Here is a 17,740-nt window from a genome sequence, read left to right as displayed (position 1 = left end):
TTGCTCACTGTGGTAGACCCCCGACTGTCATTCCCATTTTATAGATGAGGAAAGAGCCAGGGAGAAGTTATTGCTCTGGGTCGCAGCTGGAGGAGTCAGAGTGGGATCTGAGCCAGGGCCTTGAGGTTCTCAAGTCTGCACGGTTGGCTTACAACGACACATCTATTTCCCAGGGGGTCTTTTGTGTTAAAATTTGCAATTAGATGGCAGCCGTCACTTTCTAGTGGTACAAGGGAGCCACTTCCTGCCTCCCTGCACACACATCTGTCTTTTCCTTCCTGGGAAACCTGGCAGCATTTTGGCAGAAGCATCAGATCTGACACTTCATGTTGGGAGTGTGTGTGGGCACTGGGACACACACAGGAGCCAGGCGAGACCAAAAAAAAAAAAAAAAAAAAAGGCTACGGTGGAGCCGATTTAGACTGGTTTCCTGGTTTGCTTTGGTTTGCCCTTGCACTGTGGTGTGGAAAATTTTCACATCTCCCATTAGCACAATCATTGTGTAAAGGGCCAGAAAGGAAGGGTAAGAGCTGTCCCTGCTTGACTGAGCTTCCTTTTGTGCTCTGGCCACTAGGCAACCTCAAGGGCAGCCTGTTCTGCCTGCAAAGAAAGCCTTTGTCAGCACGGCTGCCCTCACCCCACCCCTCAGGAGGGGAGCTGGCAGGGGCTCTGAGAAGGGGCCCGCAGGGCCCACCCATACTTGGCCCTCCGAGGCAGGCTGGGTTCAAATAACCACGGTGCTCTGCGCAAAAGGCAGGCGCTGGATGGAGGTCATTTCACTTAGTGGCCCTGGGTGGCCACAGCATGGCAAGGGCCCTGGGGGAAGGCTGTGGCGGCGAGAGCAAGGCTGCCTGTCTCGTTGTGACAGGCCTGGCACACAGTTAATGACTTTCTCCACTTTCTCTACTGAGCCCCCAAAGTCAGATAGAGCCCACTGTGTAGAGCCTGGCACCCAGATGATACCTAATGGATGTTCCGTTGAACTTCCAGGGCCTAGCACAGAGCCTGGCACACAGCTGGTACCCACTAGATGTCTTACCGAAGAAGGTCTGGTGAGATGGTTCCGTGGTTAAGAGCCCTGACAGCTCTTCCAGAGGACATGGGTTCTGTATCTGATACCGAACAGCCTCATAACATCCTATAACTCTGGTGCCAGAGGATCTGGCACTGTCTTCTGACCTCAGGGACCCACATGGTGCATCCAGGCATACGCAAGTAAAATAAAATAGCAAGACATTTTAAGTGTCTTACTGCATGTCCGGGGCATAACATAAAGCCCAACACACAGGTAACAACTATCTAACAAGTGCCTGACCAGTACTTTACTAAGTCCCAAGTCCCAGCCTAAATATGACACACAGCTGTTACCTGAGGCATGTTTTTGTGGGAAAAGAGCAGAGTCAAGGGAGGAAAGGAGAGACAGGAGAGAAAGGCAGAGGGAAGGGAGGAAAGCAAAACAGACAGCTGCACGGAGTGACCTTCTATCTGGCGTTCCAGTAGCACCTATGGCCTTGACTGTGGCACATCCCAGGGCCTGGCCCGGCTCACTTTGGCATCTTGATGCCTGTAAGCTGAAGGTATGACCAGGATGATGAAATAAGAGCGCACAGAAAATGTGTGACATACTCTTTGGACCTAAGCTACACGTCAGTGTGGTCACATCTGTACTGCGTGTTGTGTGTCAAGGAAGGTGCAGAGTGACGGTGGCTCCGTGTTCCTGGCATCTGTGGTCCAGCTCCATCCCCACCACGAAGATGCCAGCACCAAGGTCTCTGAATCACTTAGAGGCCGTGCCAGCCTCCCCTGCAGTGATGAAAGACTTGTTTATGTGCAGGTCCCCTCAGTGCCTGGCAGGCAATGGGCAGGAGGGGGCCTAGGGGTGGGGCTATGGACACCGATGGCCCTGAGGGCTCGGAGCGCAAGGCTGCTGTCCTCCCTCCCTTTTCACTTCTTTTCCTTTCCAGACCTGCGGTCTTCCAGAGCCATCCACCCCTTTCTCAGGTACAGTGGCGGTCCCTACCTGAGGTTGTGCTCTGTGCTTCCCAGAGTTCCCTGTTTCTGAAGCAGTGGGTCAGCCAAGCTGGGATCCAGGCTGTCTTACTGGCTGTGTGACTTCAGAAAGGATGCTACACTTCTAGGAGCTGAAATGTCCTCAGCTTTAAAGGTAGTGAGAACATTTCCCACACGGTGGGGTTTTGATCCTTGAGACAGCAGCTGAGGTCCTTGGAGACACCTTCTCCCCAAGCCTCCAGAGTCTTTCAGAGTTAGAACCTACAAAACTCCACCCTAGATCTTGTCTCCGGTTCAGATAAGCTGAGCATTCCACCAAGGCCTGTGACTCCACACATGCCTAAACACGTGTATCTGTATGCACATGCATGTCACACACACACACACACACACACACACACACACACACACACACATCACGTAAGCAAAGGCATTACTTATAAATCAGCCAGTCTAAAACATCAGCCGCAGGCCGGGCATGCTGATGTCTGCCTGTCATCTCCGTAGTTGAGAGGTGAGCGCAGGAGGATCACAGCAAGTGTAGGGCCAGCCTGGGCTACATAAAAATTCAGGCTGCACTGTATAACAGGATCCACTCTAAAAGCAAAAGCGAAACAAACTAGCCACTCTAAAGGGAAAGCCAGCTCTAAGGACCAGGGGTTGTCCCGCTTGGGTTTCAGGCCATGGTCTCTGAGCAGCTCCTAGCAAAAGCAGGACATTGCTCTCAAGTGCCCCTGTCCCACTTACCCTATCACTGACTCCAAATAATTTCTCTGATCCTCTCCCAGGGCTGTGCTTAGAGTGTGTGTGTGTGTCTCTTTAAGAGTTCATAGGTTACAACCCAAACACCAGGGCAACAGTGACAAGAGGTGGGTCCAGTGCTTAGGTCCTGTAGGGAAGCCTTAGGTGCTACAGTGACAGGATTAGTTCCCTTATAAAAGACGCTTGCTGGGGGGCTGCTTGCTCCTCCCACCCTGGGCGGAGGCAGAAAAGCATCATTTAATAAGCACCAGCTTTCACCAGACAGCAGCAAGTCTGTTAGTCATCTTGATCTTGGACTTCTGGGCCTCTAGAACTGTAGCCAGCAGATTCATGCTATTGATATACTATTCCAGGGGCTGGAGAGGTGAGGCCGTCACTAAGAGCACTTGCTACTCTCACAGAGCGCCAGGGCTCAGTTTCCACCACCCATATCAGGCAGCTCCCAGTTGCCCGTAACTCTAGTTCCAGAGGACCAGACACCTTCTTCTGGTGCTACAGACACCTGGTGCACATACACACAGGCACAGGCATGTGCACATAAAATACACCTTTAACCTTTATTCAGGCTAAGGTGTTTTCTCACAGCGGCAATAAGAGACCCACCAGCCTTCTAACCCACTCTGTGCTTCACCCAGGCAGAGCCATGACCTTCACACTCACCTTCCTGCCCAGCCCTGCCTGCTACCTGAGCCTATCTCTCCCCCCTTAATTGCTCACATCACTTCCTTATTATTATCACCAGCATTATACTGCAGTGCTGGGAACGGACCCTTAGGGCCTAACACACACTAGTGCTCCACCTCCAAGCCACATTCCCGGGCCCTCTGCTTCTTCACTAAAACTTCTTTGATGGCATTGTTTAACCTGGAGCAAAGATAGGCACTGGGAAGATTGATCTCTCAGGACGTGAGAGAATTTGATCATGACGATTTATACGTCTGGACACATAGTATGTAGAGACAGGACATACCACCTGGAGCAATGCACAGAACTACCTCAGAGCTAAGGCTTCCAGATGTCCCAGACAGTCATGGGGGCAAAAGACGTGCTTGTCGATATATGAGTCTAGAACCTTCTCCAACTTATGGAAGCAACTTGTTTTTTTTTTTTTTCTGAGACAGATTTCTTTACATAGTTTTGGCTCTCTTGGAACTAACTACATAGACCAGGCTAGCCTCGAACTCACACAGATCCTCTGGCCTCTGCCTCCCAATTGCTGGAATTAGAGGCATGTGCCATTATGCCTAGCAATGTACTTGTTTTCAATATTCACAGTGTCTTCTACAATATTCTTGCTAGGGTGCTGTGTTAAATTAGAAGCATGATATATCATAGTGAAAGCTCAGCTTATAAGTTTAAAACATTTGCTTTTCTTTCTGTTTTTCTTTCTTTCCTTCTTTCTTCTTCCTGTGCTAGTTAGTTGTTTGTCCACTTTTCACGAGCTGGAGTCATCTGAGCAAAGGGAGCCTCGATTGAGAAAATGTTCCCATAAAACTGGCCTGTACTCAAGACTGGAGCATTTTCTTAACTGATGACAGATGAGGAAGAACCAGCCCACTGTGGGTGGTGCCTGGGCAGGTGGTCCTGAGGTGTATAAGAAAGCAGACAGAGAAGGCAGGAGGAGCAAGCCAGTAAGCAGCATCCCTCTACAGCTTCTGCTGGAGTTACTGCCTTGGCTCCCTCAGTGGACTGTGACCAGAGATATGGAAGCCAAATGAATCCTTTCTTCTCTAAGTTGACTTTGGTCATGATGCTTATCACAGGAATAGAAGGTACACTAAGGATTCTTCCCTCTGACCCTCTTTCTTTCCTTCCTTCCTTCCTTCCTCCTTCCCTCTCTCCTTCCTTTCTTTCTTTCTTTCTTTCTTCCTTCCTTCCTTCCTCCTTCCCTCTCTCCTTCCTTCCTTTCTTTCTTTCTTTCTTTCTTTCTTTCTTTCTTCCTTCCTTCCTTCCTTCCTTCCTTCCTTCCTTCCTTCCTTCCTTCTTTCTTTCTTTCTTTCCTTCTTTCTTTCTTTCTTCCTCTTTCATCGTACAGTACTGGGGATTGTCTCACCAGTCATGAGAGTAGACAGCATGCCTCGCACAGGCTACCTTCTGAATTCCTCTACATAAAACGAGGTGACCCTTTCCTCGCACACCTGGCAGGAAGTCATAGAACTATAGTAAAGAAGCAGGAGATGCTGATAGTGGCGGTGGTGACTGTATTTGTGCTATAATTAAGTTCAAGGCTCTGCTCACAGTATCAAACAGGCAGCCAGTCCTGGTGGTGCACACCTGTGATCGCTTAGGCTGAGTTATAGAGTTGTAAGTTGAAGGTCAGCTGTGCCGTGTTCTGAAGGCCCCATGTAGCGGGCTCATAAGTGCAGACTTGTATGGCATCATATTTGGAGTATTACGAAGCTTGTTCAGCTGCTCAGGGCTGATAAAGGGGGGAAAGCAAAGTGTCTCTAGAGCTAGAATCCTTCCTCTCTCTCTCTCCCTCCCTCTCTCCTTCTTTTGGTGTATATACAAGTGTGTGAATACGTGTGCATATATGTGCACATACATGTGGACACCAGAAGTCAATTTGGATCGAATTCAGGAGTCTTTCCTCAGGAACCATCCACCTTGGGTTTTTTAGATGGGACCCGTGGCTCACCAGTTAGGCTAGCCTGTCTGGGCAGCAAGCAAGATCCTCCTGCCTCTGCCTCCAGACAGCTGAGTTGACAAGATCGTATCGCTATGCCCAGCTTTTTTGGTTTGTTTTGTTCTTCACTGGGGACCAAGGCTCAAACTCAGGCACTCAGGAGGAAAGCACTTTACCAACTGACCACCCCCAGCCCCCAGTGCTTGAACTCTTAAAAGATGTGATTTGTCTGAGGCTCTGCATTTACAGAGTACTGTCCTGGGGTAGGGGTTGTCCCAGCACTGGGCAGCACAGCACGGATGGTTGCGCTGACCATTCCTGACCCCAAGGCTGACAGGGGATGACATAACTATGCCCATACCCCAGACAGAACTATTTAAGGGTTTTTGATAGCTTCTCACTGTCACTGCAGCCAAGTATCCCAGGCTTGGTGGTTGAAACAGCACACACCTGTTACCTTGAGTTCTGGAGTTCAGTGTGCCTGATAGGTCTTAATGAGCTCAAGTCAAAGTGTCAGTAGATGGCTGGAGAGGGAGCTCATTGGGTGAAGTACTCGCTGTGCAAGCATGAGGATGTGAGTTCAGATCCTCAGTACTCCTGCATACAGCTGTGTAATGCATGCCTTGTCATCCCAGCGCTGAGAAGGACAGAGACAGGCAGATCCCTGGGGCTCTCTGGGCAGCCAGTCTAGGCACTGTGTGAGCTCCAGATTCAACGAGAGACCTTACCTCAAAAAAACAAAGTGGAGAGCCAAAGAAGAGGCCTCCTGAGGTTGACCTCTGCATACCCCTGCACGCACGTGCACTGGCAGGCATACAGGCAGACCCACAGCTTGTACCCTCTACCATACATATAGGCACACACATATGACTTGAATACCCTCTCCCACACACACAGGCCTCAGCAGAGCTGGATTCTTCCCGGAGTCCCTGGGTCAGAGTTGGTTTATTTGCTTTGACAACTTCTGGAAGTCACTTGCATTCCTTGGCTCACGGCCCCAGCATCCCACTTTCAAAGCCAGCAATGCTGAGCTTCTGAACCCTTCTAACTCTGTCATCTCTCTGGACCTTCTAGTTCTGTGTCACTTTTGATTGCATTAGATGCTCCCAAATGACCCAAGCAGCCGCCTATTTTAAGGTCAATGGGATAGCAGTCTTATTTCTTTCTGTGAGCACCACACAATCATGGATTCTGGAAATTAGATATTAATATCTTTGGGCCGTTATTCTGCCCATCACAGGACTCTCTTAAATTGCTCATGGAAATGCAATCTCCAGAGGAGTGCTTTCTGTTAGTAGTTCAAAGCATGGGTTCTGGAGCCAGGTTATTCAGGTTTAAATCCCAACCCTTCACTTGAGCTGTGTTTTAACTCCTTCTACAAAATAAGGATGAACTCACAGTGATCTGCCTGCCTCTGCCTCCCTGAGTGTTGGATTAAAGACGTATGCCACCAAGGCAAGCCTTTTTCCTGTGAGTTCAAGGCCAGCCTGGTCTACAAAGTGAGTCCAGGACAGCCAAGGCTACACAGAGAAATCCTGTCTCAAACAACAACAAAAAGATGATAAGGTGATAATGACAATGCCCACTTTGCAGCATAGAAAATACTTTAGGAGTCCTGGCAGGTAGCAGGTGCTGTGTAGGCATATGTTAAAGATGCAATTTATAGAAAGATTCAGCATCAGGATAAGACTTCAGTATCTGGCTGACTCCTCTCTTTACTCTGGCCACACAGAGGAGTGTGCTTACAAGTCTTCTTCTTCTTCTTCTTCTTCTTCTTCTTCTTCTTCTTCTTCTTCTTCTTCTTCTTCTGCTGCTGCTGCTGCTGCTGCTGCTGCTGCTGCTGCTGTCAGTTCAACACAAATGTAAACATATTTGGGGAGAGGGACTTTCAGTTGAGGAAATGCCTTCACCAGATAGACTTGGGGGCAAGTCTGTGGGATATTTTTCCTGGCTAATGATTGATGTGGATGGGTGTTAAAGTTATTTTTATAAAATTGTTTGTTTCTCAGTTTCTCTCCTAACCTGGCTATCACACAAATAATTGAGACTCTATTATATTATTTAAACAAGCTTCACAGCACAAGAACTGAGCAATTATTACTCTATTCTTAACCCTCTACACTAATTTGTCTTCCTCCCAGCATAGATCCCAGAGATACTGGTACAGCTCCTCTCTCTCCTGATGGCTCCTGGACCTCTCCTCTATTTCTTCCTCTCATTCCTCTTTCTCAGCCTGGCAGGAAGTCCAGCCCTATTCTCTTCCCTGCTCAGTGACTGGCTGTAAGATGCTTTCTTGGCATATCTGGGGATAATTGGGGAGTGATGTTCATACAACATTGAGACAGGAGAGTCTTAGAACCAGGACTTCGACCAGATATGGGGGGTACAGAAATCAGCATGTGAATTACACAATAACCTTACACCTACAGAGGGGTCCAGCTCACTATGAGCATTGCCATCCTAAGCAGGTGGTCCTGCACTGTAGAAAGCAGGCTGAGCAAGCTGTGGGGAACAAGACAGTGAGCAACATTTCTCTACGGCCTTTGCATCAGTTTCTGCCTCCAGGTCCCGGCAAGAATTCCTTTCTCGACTTCCCTCAGTGATGGGCTGTGACATGGAAGTGTGGGTCACATACGCCCTTTCCTTACCAAGTTGCCCAGTATTTGTAACTGCAATAGAGGGCAACCTTAAGATACTTAGAAAGAAGGAATCTCAGTTGAGGACTGATGCATCAGATTAGCCTGAGGCCTTGTCTGGAGACAGTTTCTTAATTGCTACAACTGACACGGGAAGGTCCAGCCTACTGCAGGCAGTGCCATCCCTGGGAGGTAGGCCTGGGCTGTGTGAGAAAGGTAGCTCGATGTGAGCCTGGGAAGGAGCCAGTAAGCAGTGTTCCTCCATGGCCTTTAGTTTAGTTTCACCACTGAGCTCCCGGCTTGGCTCAGTGATAGACTGTGACATACAAGATGGGGAAAACTCTTTCCTCTCCAACTTGCTTTTGGTCACGGTGTTTGTCACAGTCACAGAAACTAGACTGGGACAAAAGGCATGCGGGAACCTTCTGCATCTTCTTCTCTTTTGACTGGGTCTTGCTACGTAGCCCTGGCTGGCCTCATACTCAGTGATCCTCCCACCTCGGCCTCCAAAGTGCTGGGATTACTAATGTGCCCAGTGTTGTCTGTGCTCTTTGAATTGTTTTTTTTTTTTTTTTTTAAATATAAACTGAATTGTCAAAACAAAACCAAAGAAACCAAGCACAGTAGTGTGTGCTCCTTTTGTGTATTTTCTGGGTGGGTGGAAGGGTGGGTGGAAGGGTGGGTGGAAGGGTGGGTGGAAGGGTGGTTAGATGGTCATGGTTGGAGGGACGGGTCTGACTTCCTAAAGCCCTGTCTCTAGCACACCTTCATCCAGGTAGCTCTCTCTCTTACTCTCCCCACCCCCTCTCTCTCATTGCTTCATGGGGTAAGCCACAGATGGAGTGAAGAAAGCCGCTCTGGGATCTGGAGCTAACATTGCTTTGCTCTCCTCAGGACTGAGAGGGACATTCAGCACCATGGAGAGTAGCACCCTCAGCGCTCAGCCTTCACAGTCTGATGGCCTGGAGGCCTTTCCCCAGAAGAGCCTGGAGCCTGGGGACATCGCAGTCCTGGTTCTGTACTTCCTCTTTGTCCTGGCTGTTGGATTATGGGTAAGCCAGGAGATGAGGTGAGAGATGGGGCAAGGAGGAAATATCTGATCAAAACCCCAGAGTAAACCCTATCCCTTGGGAAAACAAGATACCAAGAGGGGAACAAACAATCTATAGCAGTTAGGATTTGAAATATGTAAAGGCAAGTGATCTCCGTGAGTTCAAGGCCAGCCCAGTCTACGCCGCAACTTCCAGGCAATTCAGGGATACACAGTGAGACCCTGCCTCCAAACATTCCCCCAAAATATGTAGGGTGGCTGGGGTGAAAGTCAGTGGTAGACACTTGGCTGGAATAGGAAGGCCCTGGATTTTTTCAATGCACTGTGTGTTGACTATGCTGGGTAATAGGTTAATGCATGCGCACTTAGATTATTTCATGTAATTTGGGGGTGTGGGATCTCCTGAACTGGATTGCAGGTGGTTGTGGGCTGATGTGGGTGCTGAGAACCACACTCTAGTCCTCTGCAAGAATAGTAAGCACTCTTAAGCACTTTGAGATCTCAGCCAGGCCCTGAAGGTAGATCTTATACTCATTTTACAGATAAAAAAAAAAATCTAGGCCCAGAGAATTGAGATTCTAAATTATGAAACTTGAAGCTAGAAATCCTTATTTCCTTTACTTTGAGGCCTATTCTCCTATTCACACAGACACATCACACACACACACACACACACACACACACATACATATAATGTGCATATGTATGTATGTATGTATGTACATATATATGCATTTTCACAGTAATATAGTTACAATCATGTGTTCCAAAAGTAATAGTAGCTTAATAAATATCCTATTAAGGTCCCATTATGACCCCCCTTCATAGGTGACCTATTACTAACACGTGAATATTGAACGCACATTCATTAATGTATTCTTCCAGGTTTAAAACCAAATCAAAACAAAGTCTACGTACTTTGGAGACAAAGTCTTGCTATGTAGCCTCGTCTGGCTTCAAACTAGTGAGTCTCCTGCCTCGGTCTCTCAAAGCTAGAATTACAGGTATGCAAGCAGATGGAGCAAACGTGTGTGTGTGTGTGTGTCAGAGCAAATGTAAGTGTGTGAGAGAGACAAAGCAAACATTAGTGTGTCTCTGTGTGTGTGAGTGTGTGCATATGTGTGTGACTGTGTGCACTGTAGTGTGTGTGTCTGTGCATCTGTGTTGTAGTGCGTGTGCATGTGTGCGTGTATATGTATGTGTGTTGTGGTGTGTGTATGTGTGTGTGTGTATTGCTCTCTTTGCTAAAAACGAGGTAACTGATGACTGTGCTGGTCTAACCTTGCTGTTTCCGCCCAGCCCTGTCTCCTAGACATCTTTTGTGTCAGCACAAAGAAGCTTCCTCAGTTTCTTAAAAGTTGCAGGGTGAGCCAGGCACAGTGGCGCATGCCTGTAATTCCATCGCTCAGGGAAACAGAAGCAGGTGGATCTCTGTGAGTTCAAAGCCAGGCTGGTCTACAGAGCGAGTCCTAGTCTATAAAGCAAGTCCAGGACAGACCAAGCTACACAGAGAAACCCTGTCACAAACAAACAAACAAACATAAAAATAAAAAAGAGTTGTGGGTTGTTCTCCCCTCAGAGTCTCCCAGCGTAACTCACGCAAATGCTGTTGTGCTGAGGGTCTTCTGGGCTCCTGTTCTCCCACCTCTTACCGCAGCATTGGAACAGGCCAACTCTGCCCTCATTATTCCGGAGGGCAGCTAATGCAGGACGCTTTCCCCTCAGTAGCTTTGTCAGGTTACAAGGTAACACATGTTCATAATTTGACAGTTGCCATCGGATGTCCTTCTTAGGCTGGTTTTAGTCTGCATCCTCAGCATCGATGTGTGCCAGCCTGTTCGCCACCCTGGGCAGCTACGTGCTGTTCTCGTCTTTGTCAGCTTGACGTGGGAAAAGGGTATCTCAGGGCCCTGTTAACATCCCCTTACAGTGCACGAGGCTGGACATCCTTTTAGAGGGTCTGTCTAAGAACTACTTATGGCATCTGGCAAGACGGCTCTGTGTCTGGCGAGACGGCATGGCTGCCAAGTCCAGCAGTCCCAGAACTCACTCCCATGGTGGGAGGAGAAAGCTAACGCCCACAGACTGTCTTCTGACTTCCACACATGTACCACGGCAACACAGGGACACACATGGATAAGTTAATAAGGGTAATTTAAAAACTAAAACCAAAAATGCTTACCCATCATGAATGTTTTGACCCTCAGGGTGGCACAAACTGGCATAGAGAGGTTTGACTGTAATCCCAACACTTGGAAGATGCAAGCAGGAGGATTAGAAGTTCAAGGTCACCTTCAGCTACAGAGAGACTTTGAGACCAAGCCTAGGCTGCATGAGACCATGAAGAAAGAGAGAGGGGAGAGACAGAGACAGAGAATATGAGAATGAATCCCTTACATTTCCTGCCAAACCTCATCTTGGAATTTAATTCCTGTGTCATGGTATGAAGAGGCAGGATCTTCAGGAAGGGAGTTTCAGGAGGGAGCGGGCATTCTAAAAGAGATGAGGGTACCAGCCAGGGCTTTTCTGTACCCTTCTTCTCTCCTGCTGCATGAGGGAGGACACAAAGGAAGCTGCATTCTAAAGGGACAGGCTTTCTCCAGAGTTTGAACCTGCTGGCACCTTGACCTTCGACCCTCAGCTCTCCAGAACTGTGAGAGAGATGTTTTCATGTTTACAGATCCCTACCTCTGGGCACTTTGTTACAGCACCGCGGAGAGACCGGGGTTCAGTCTCAGACTCGTCAACTGTGATATGAGCCCTAAACCTCCTAGGGGCAGGTGGCGGGGGGGGGGGGTGTGTGTGTGAAAGAAGCCACTGTTGGCTGTGCATGGCACGTGCCTTTAATCCCAGCACTCAGGAGGCAAAGGCAGGCAGATTTCTGAGTTGTGCCAGCCTGGTCTATATAGTGAGTTCCAGACCAGCCAGTGCTGGTGAACCCATCTCAAAATTTAAAATTAAAAAAAAAAAAAGTATTTTAAGAAATGAGCTGGCGCAGGGCACAGCGGTGCACCCATGTAATCCCAGTACTTGGGAAGCAGAGGCAGAGGCAGGCGGATCTCTGTGAGTTTGAGGCCGTCCTGGTCTACAAATCGAGTCCAGGACAGCAAATGCTACACAGAGAAACCCTGTCTGAAACAAACAAAATAAAATAAATGAACTGGTGCTTTGGACTACTATACAGAAACGGTTTCCAGAAAACAGTGAGATCCGTTCTGAGCTTCCATTGGCAGGCCACAGGTCTGTAGCTCAGATGTCTTGAGGGCCTTGCATGCTATCTCAAACGTGAAGCGCGGACTGTCAGGACTGCACCGACTAGCCAGGAGATCTTTATCTTTAAAGACATTCACACAGAAGTTTCAGTCAAACAAAACGAATCTCAGTTAAAATGTGGCCTGGCAGGCCACAGCCCCCTCCCCCACCCCCTTTGGGTACCTGAGGGCTGGCATTCTACTCACCAAGTCTTCTTCTTGTTTGCAGTCCACGGTGAGGACCAAAAGAGACACGGTGAAAGGCTACTTCCTGGCTGGAGGCAACATGGCGTGGTGGCCAGTAAGTGGGCTCTGGTTCAGTTGATCTGTTCTCAGGCAGGGGTGGCATTCTGTGGTAGATGCTTGCCTTGTGTGCTCAAGGCTCTGGTTCCCGCACCAGCGGTGCAGAAGCTAGGTCTTAAGTCATTTCCCTGGGACCCTTCAAGCTCTGACATGGTTTTGCTCCTTGTTGTCTTCAAGTTGGAGTGAAAACTAGAGAAAGTCTCGCTCTAATTCAAATTTATTTATGTAAAAAGAACCTACCAGCCAATCCACAGGACAGTAGCAGAGGCTCAATTTATTACTATTACTATGACCAGATGACATAGTTTCTTAGACTGTCCCTCCACCATGTATTGATCTAGCATCTATCTGTATTCAGTCTATCAGTTAATATATATACACCCCATGTGTCATGTATCATCCACCCATCAATCCATCCATCATTTGTCATTTGTCTGTCACCCATCTGCTTTAGCTTCTCTCCTTCTGTAAGATCTCCACGACCAAACACTTCCAGCTTCATGGCAACAAGATGGAAAACACCACTCCAGGTCCAGGCCAGCATGAGAAGAGCATCTGTCATCCTGGCAGTAGCTCTGGAAAAATCTTTTATCTCTGACTGCATCTCAAGCTTATCACTGTACCATTGGCCATGGCTAGGGTACACTGCTGTTCTGCCCAGGCTTAGGCCTGACTGTCACACGCAGCACCACACGTAAGGAGCACATGCTGAGCTGCTGAAGTCTGGATGAAAATTAAAGGCTATTCCCGGGACCGAGTGGTCTGGATGTTGAAGGCATAGATAACAAATACAATTAGCCATTCTTTTTTAGGTGTATCTACAGACACTGTCAAATTATGCACACATGCGCGCGCGCGCACACACACACACACACACACACACACACACACACACACACACACAGAATGGTCAGAACTGGGAATAGGGACATTTTCCCAGGTCCAGCTCCAAGATCCTTCCCTCTCATCTCCCCACAGGTGGGTGCCTCCTTGTTTGCCAGCAATGTTGGAAGTGGACACTTCATTGGCCTCGCAGGGTCCGGTGCCGCTGTGGGCATTTCTGTTGCCGCCTATGAGCTTAATGTGAGTTGTGTCACGATGCAGACGCCCCTCCCTTTGTTCTGAAGTGGAACCTGAGGGAGGCATGAGAATGCTTGGCACTTCAAAAGTGAAATGATGGGTTTAGTTCAGCAAATGTGGGAGGCTTCAAAGAGGATCCTGGACAACAAAATATACTCGTGTCTCTCTGTATCTGCTTGATGGGGACCCATAATGTCAGAACCCCCAAATCAAGAGGGCAAGGGCTCAGGGCTCAGGATGCTTCCTTGTATCTGTAGAAAGTGGCAGGTGACAAGGCATAGCTGTCTATTTTAGACATCCGTTGGCCATCACAGAAATGAAGTGCTCAGTGGTCCCTGTCCTTTGTGTCCCTGGAGACAGAAATGCATCCTTCACACTCTTCTCCACTGTAGGCATCTCACAGGCTAGCTTCTCCTGGAGGCATTCGTGTCATTCCTAATTATAAACATTTTTAAAGTCCTTACCCCCGTGCCAGGCACAGACTTAAATATGTCACACGCACCCTCACACAATGGAGTCCCCTACAGGCTAGGACCGGGTAGCCTCACACTCATGCTTGCAAGCTGTGTTACCTTGGTCAAATTACTTGACTTTTCTGGACCTCCTGCGTACACTAAGGGAGTAGTAAAGGTCCCTGCCACACAGCGTCAGCGTGAGGATTAACTGAACTCTTGGTTGCGAATGTTACACAAGAGTGCCTGGCATGGTCTAACAGCTCATTCAGGACCGCTGGGGCTGAGAAGCAACCTGGTGAGGTCCTCTTAGGTCTAATTCATAAGGGAGGAGAGGAAGGCTCTTGAGACCTATGGTCACTCTCCCAGAATCCTCAGCTCCCTGTTAGTATAGCCCACCACTGCAGAGGAGACAAAAATAGATGTCTCTGAGTCTTTTTATCATTTCCCTCTCTTACTTAATCCTCTTCTGTCTTTTTTTAAATTTTATTTTGTTCTGTTTTGTTTTGTTTCAAGACAGGGTTTCTCTGTAGCCTTGGCTGTCCTAGACTTGCTTTGTAAGACCAGGCTGTCTTGAACTCACAGGAGATCTGCCCGCCTCTGCCTCCCTGAGTGCTGGGATCGCAGGCGTGTGCCACCGAGCCTGGCTCCTTGTTTTGTTTTTTGAAGGTCTCACTATGTTGCTCATACCACTCTCAAATCTTTTGGCTCAAGAGGCCATCTCAACCCCCAAGAAGCTGAGGCTTCAGGTGCTCTTCCCTATGCTGTTAGTCATTTAAAAAAACTGAAATATAAAGGCCCAGGGAAAGCGAACACTCAGCAAGGAAGGGGCTAATTCAGGGGCGGAGTGCCATCAGACCGACTCAAGGCACGGGGGAGTGACTCTGTCACGTGGGCAGAGCCTCTCTGACTGTGCTTCTTGGACAGGGCTTGTTTTCTGTGCTGATGCTGGCCTGGATCTTCCTTCCCATCTACATTGCCGGCCAGGTGAGTGTGAAGCAGGAGGTGGGTATGGGAATACCCTGGGGGAGGCCAGCCCGCGTCCCCTCCCACTCGTGGACAGCCATCAGACAGCCACTAAGTCTCCTGGAACTAGGAACAGCTGCCGTGCAGGTGGGTAAGGGACCCCCATCCTGTGCAGTCCTGACTGGTACCCAATATCCACGGACTGGATGGGGTACTCAGAGGCTGGCCCCCAAAACATCTTTTTAATGTCAGGACCCAAAGATAAACCTTTTGATCCCTTAGACGCCTAAGCCATAACACGTTGCTTTTAGCTAAAACACTCACACACATACATATCCATGTGCGTGTATGTGACACAGTGGTTAAGCTTTTTCTGAACGAGATGGCGTGTCAGCATAGCGGTGTGCAGACAAGATATCCATGTAGGTTTGTGTGTGTGTGTGTGTGTGTGTGTGTGTGTGTGTGTGTGTCTGCTAAGGATGGACTCCAGAACTGCTACCGCTGAACCACGCCCCTAGCCTAGATGTGGCAGAAAGCAGCTTGCAAAGGCTTTCAACCGACTTTAACCTCGTAATGTGTAAATTTAAAAATAGACAAAGGAGAAGGAGTCTGGGGATTAGAAATTACGCAGAGTTAAAAAGTGGTAGGTCAGGGACAGAGGGACTCCCCTGGGGAGAGTGCCAAGAGTCTAAAGGAAGCTTAGATGAGCAGGGGTCCTGGGCCCGCTCATGAACTCGTGTAAAACAGGGAAAATGGAGTGCATACACAAAATATCTCAGGTACCCCAACACAGTGATGCGCGTGTTTGTGTGTGTGTGTGTGTGTGTGGGCGCACGTGTGCCACAGAGCATGTAGAGGAACTGGTTCTCTCCTTCTGTGGGTTCTAAGGGTTGAGCTTGTGTCTGATTTGGCCTGCAAGCTTCTTCACCCACTACTGAGCAGTAGGTTTTAACTGATCAGACAGGGAAGAAGAAAGGATGGCGAGACACAGGTTGTTTGTCAGGGCTGAAGTGGGATTGATGGGTGTTCTCAGACATCGGATCCCATTTCCTCTGACAAGTACAAAACGCTGTCACCTACTGGGGTTGGCTATGGGGAGTGGAGTGCGGTTGATAAAGGTCACAAAGTTCTGAGATAAGTGTTTACAGCAGAGAGACTATCAATGGCCACAGTGCCTTCCATGGAAGAGGGGGCGTCCTCGCCATGGTACGTAAAGCCAGGAAAGGGACAGTGTGAACACAGCTGTACATCACTCCTACTTTCTTATAACAAGATGAAACTGGGGCTTCGGGGCGGAGGCCAATGGTTCCCTGCTAGCCCAGACACACGGGGCCCTGGCTTCCATGCCCAGCATGACAAAATAGGGAAAATAAAACTCCTGGGTTTTTAAAAAGACCTCCTTTGGGTGACGCCTTTCAAGCGTGCAGAGGAGAGAGTGAGCCCGTGCTGGCGAAGAGCCACAGTACTGAGAACACGGACCATCACTCACTGTGCTTTTACTGGGAAGTAAAGGCAGGCATGGCAGCACATAGCAAACAAACAGCAAAGCTGTAAAGCGCAAATGTGCCGCTCGGCAAACTGTTGTAAAATGAACACCCAGGTCCGGACGTAAACCTCTTCTAGATGCTTTCTCTCCCTTTAGTCTTGGTCGCTCATTTCCTGAGCGTCACACTTAGAATGAAACCCCTGTGCCATGGAGTGCAATGTCATTGCTCTAACTCCTTCAGGCTGTGTGTGCCTCGAATTGGGATGTGTGTGCCTGGCTATCCTAGCTCCACAGTGAGGCGAGACGAGAATCCTCTGTGCTGTAGGATTACACAGAGCAAGTCCAGATCCCGCAGCTAACCTCTCTGTCACCTGTGGGCTTGCAGTTTGTTCCACCGGGCTGTGAGGGACAGAGCGGCTAGTGATGCTTTCTTACATGTTATTTTGAGACAGGCCTTGCTCAGGCTCACCACCACCCCCCATCCCCCCACCCCAAATCCTTCTGCCTTGGCTCCTGAGTACTGGGATTGCAGATAGGTTCCTCTACTCCTGGCTTCTACAAGTCTTGGTGCCCAGGAATACATGCCGAGGGGGAGAACCTTCTGGGAGTGGGGCCGCCAGGCTTATCTTACTTAGGTCCACATGATGGTGCCAAGAGCAGTTTCTCCCAGAGCAGTTCCACTCTCCACCCCCACCCCCCCACAGTGTCTAATGGCCCAAGTTGCCCAGTGTTTAATATCCTTGCCATGTTATAATATCATTGCATCATGTTAAAATCCTGTGATGTGTGTGCATGTCTGTGTGTGGATGTCTGTGTGTGTGTATTTGTGTGAAACCAAGGGTGGAGCCTGGCCTTGCACAGGCCAGGGAGGCATTCTCTCATTAAGTTTCCCCTAACCATTCACTGAATTACTGGAGTTTCTCCATAAGCATATTTCAGTTTTACCATAGTCCCTTTTTCTCATTGATCAGGAAGTCCCTTTTCTTTCAATGTCTTGTGTAAAAATGTCTTTTCCTAGTTAGGTATGCTGGTGCATGCCTGTTATACTAGCATTCAGGAGGCTGTGACAGAAGGATTGCCATGAGTTTGAGATCAGCCTGGGCCCTAGAGTAAGACC

General features: G+C 48.7%; 1 protein-coding gene across 6 annotated transcripts in view; it reads left to right on the top strand.

Moving 5' to 3' along the window:
* Positions 1 to 17,740, top strand: part of Slc5a11 (solute carrier family 5 member 11) — a 46,830-nt gene that overhangs the window by 2,767 nt on the left and 26,323 nt on the right. Inside the window, exons 1-6 of one of the 6 annotated variants that reach the window (XM_021654989.2) lie at positions 4,523 to 4,544; positions 8,929 to 9,086; positions 11,642 to 11,738; positions 12,566 to 12,637; positions 13,618 to 13,722; positions 15,099 to 15,158. In XM_021654989.2, coding sequence (XP_021510664.1) covers positions 12,623 to 12,637; positions 13,618 to 13,722; positions 15,099 to 15,158 — 180 coding nt within the window. In that variant the 5' untranslated portion in view covers positions 4,523 to 4,544; positions 8,929 to 9,086; positions 11,642 to 11,738; positions 12,566 to 12,622. Of the gene's footprint in view, positions 1 to 1,964; positions 2,002 to 2,032; positions 2,165 to 4,430; positions 4,545 to 8,928; positions 9,087 to 11,641; positions 11,739 to 12,565; positions 12,638 to 13,617; positions 13,723 to 15,098; positions 15,159 to 17,740 lie in introns of those variants that run through there. The other 5 variants (XM_060366892.1, XM_060366893.1, XM_060366890.1 and 2 more) reach the window with 5 other exon arrangements.

The sequence above is a fragment of the Meriones unguiculatus genome, chromosome 14 (genome assembly GCF_030254825.1).
Source record: "Meriones unguiculatus strain TT.TT164.6M chromosome 14, Bangor_MerUng_6.1, whole genome shotgun sequence".
Classification (NCBI taxonomy): domain Eukaryota; kingdom Metazoa; phylum Chordata; class Mammalia; order Rodentia; family Muridae; genus Meriones; species Meriones unguiculatus.
This window is presented reverse-complemented; position numbering and strand designations above follow the sequence as displayed.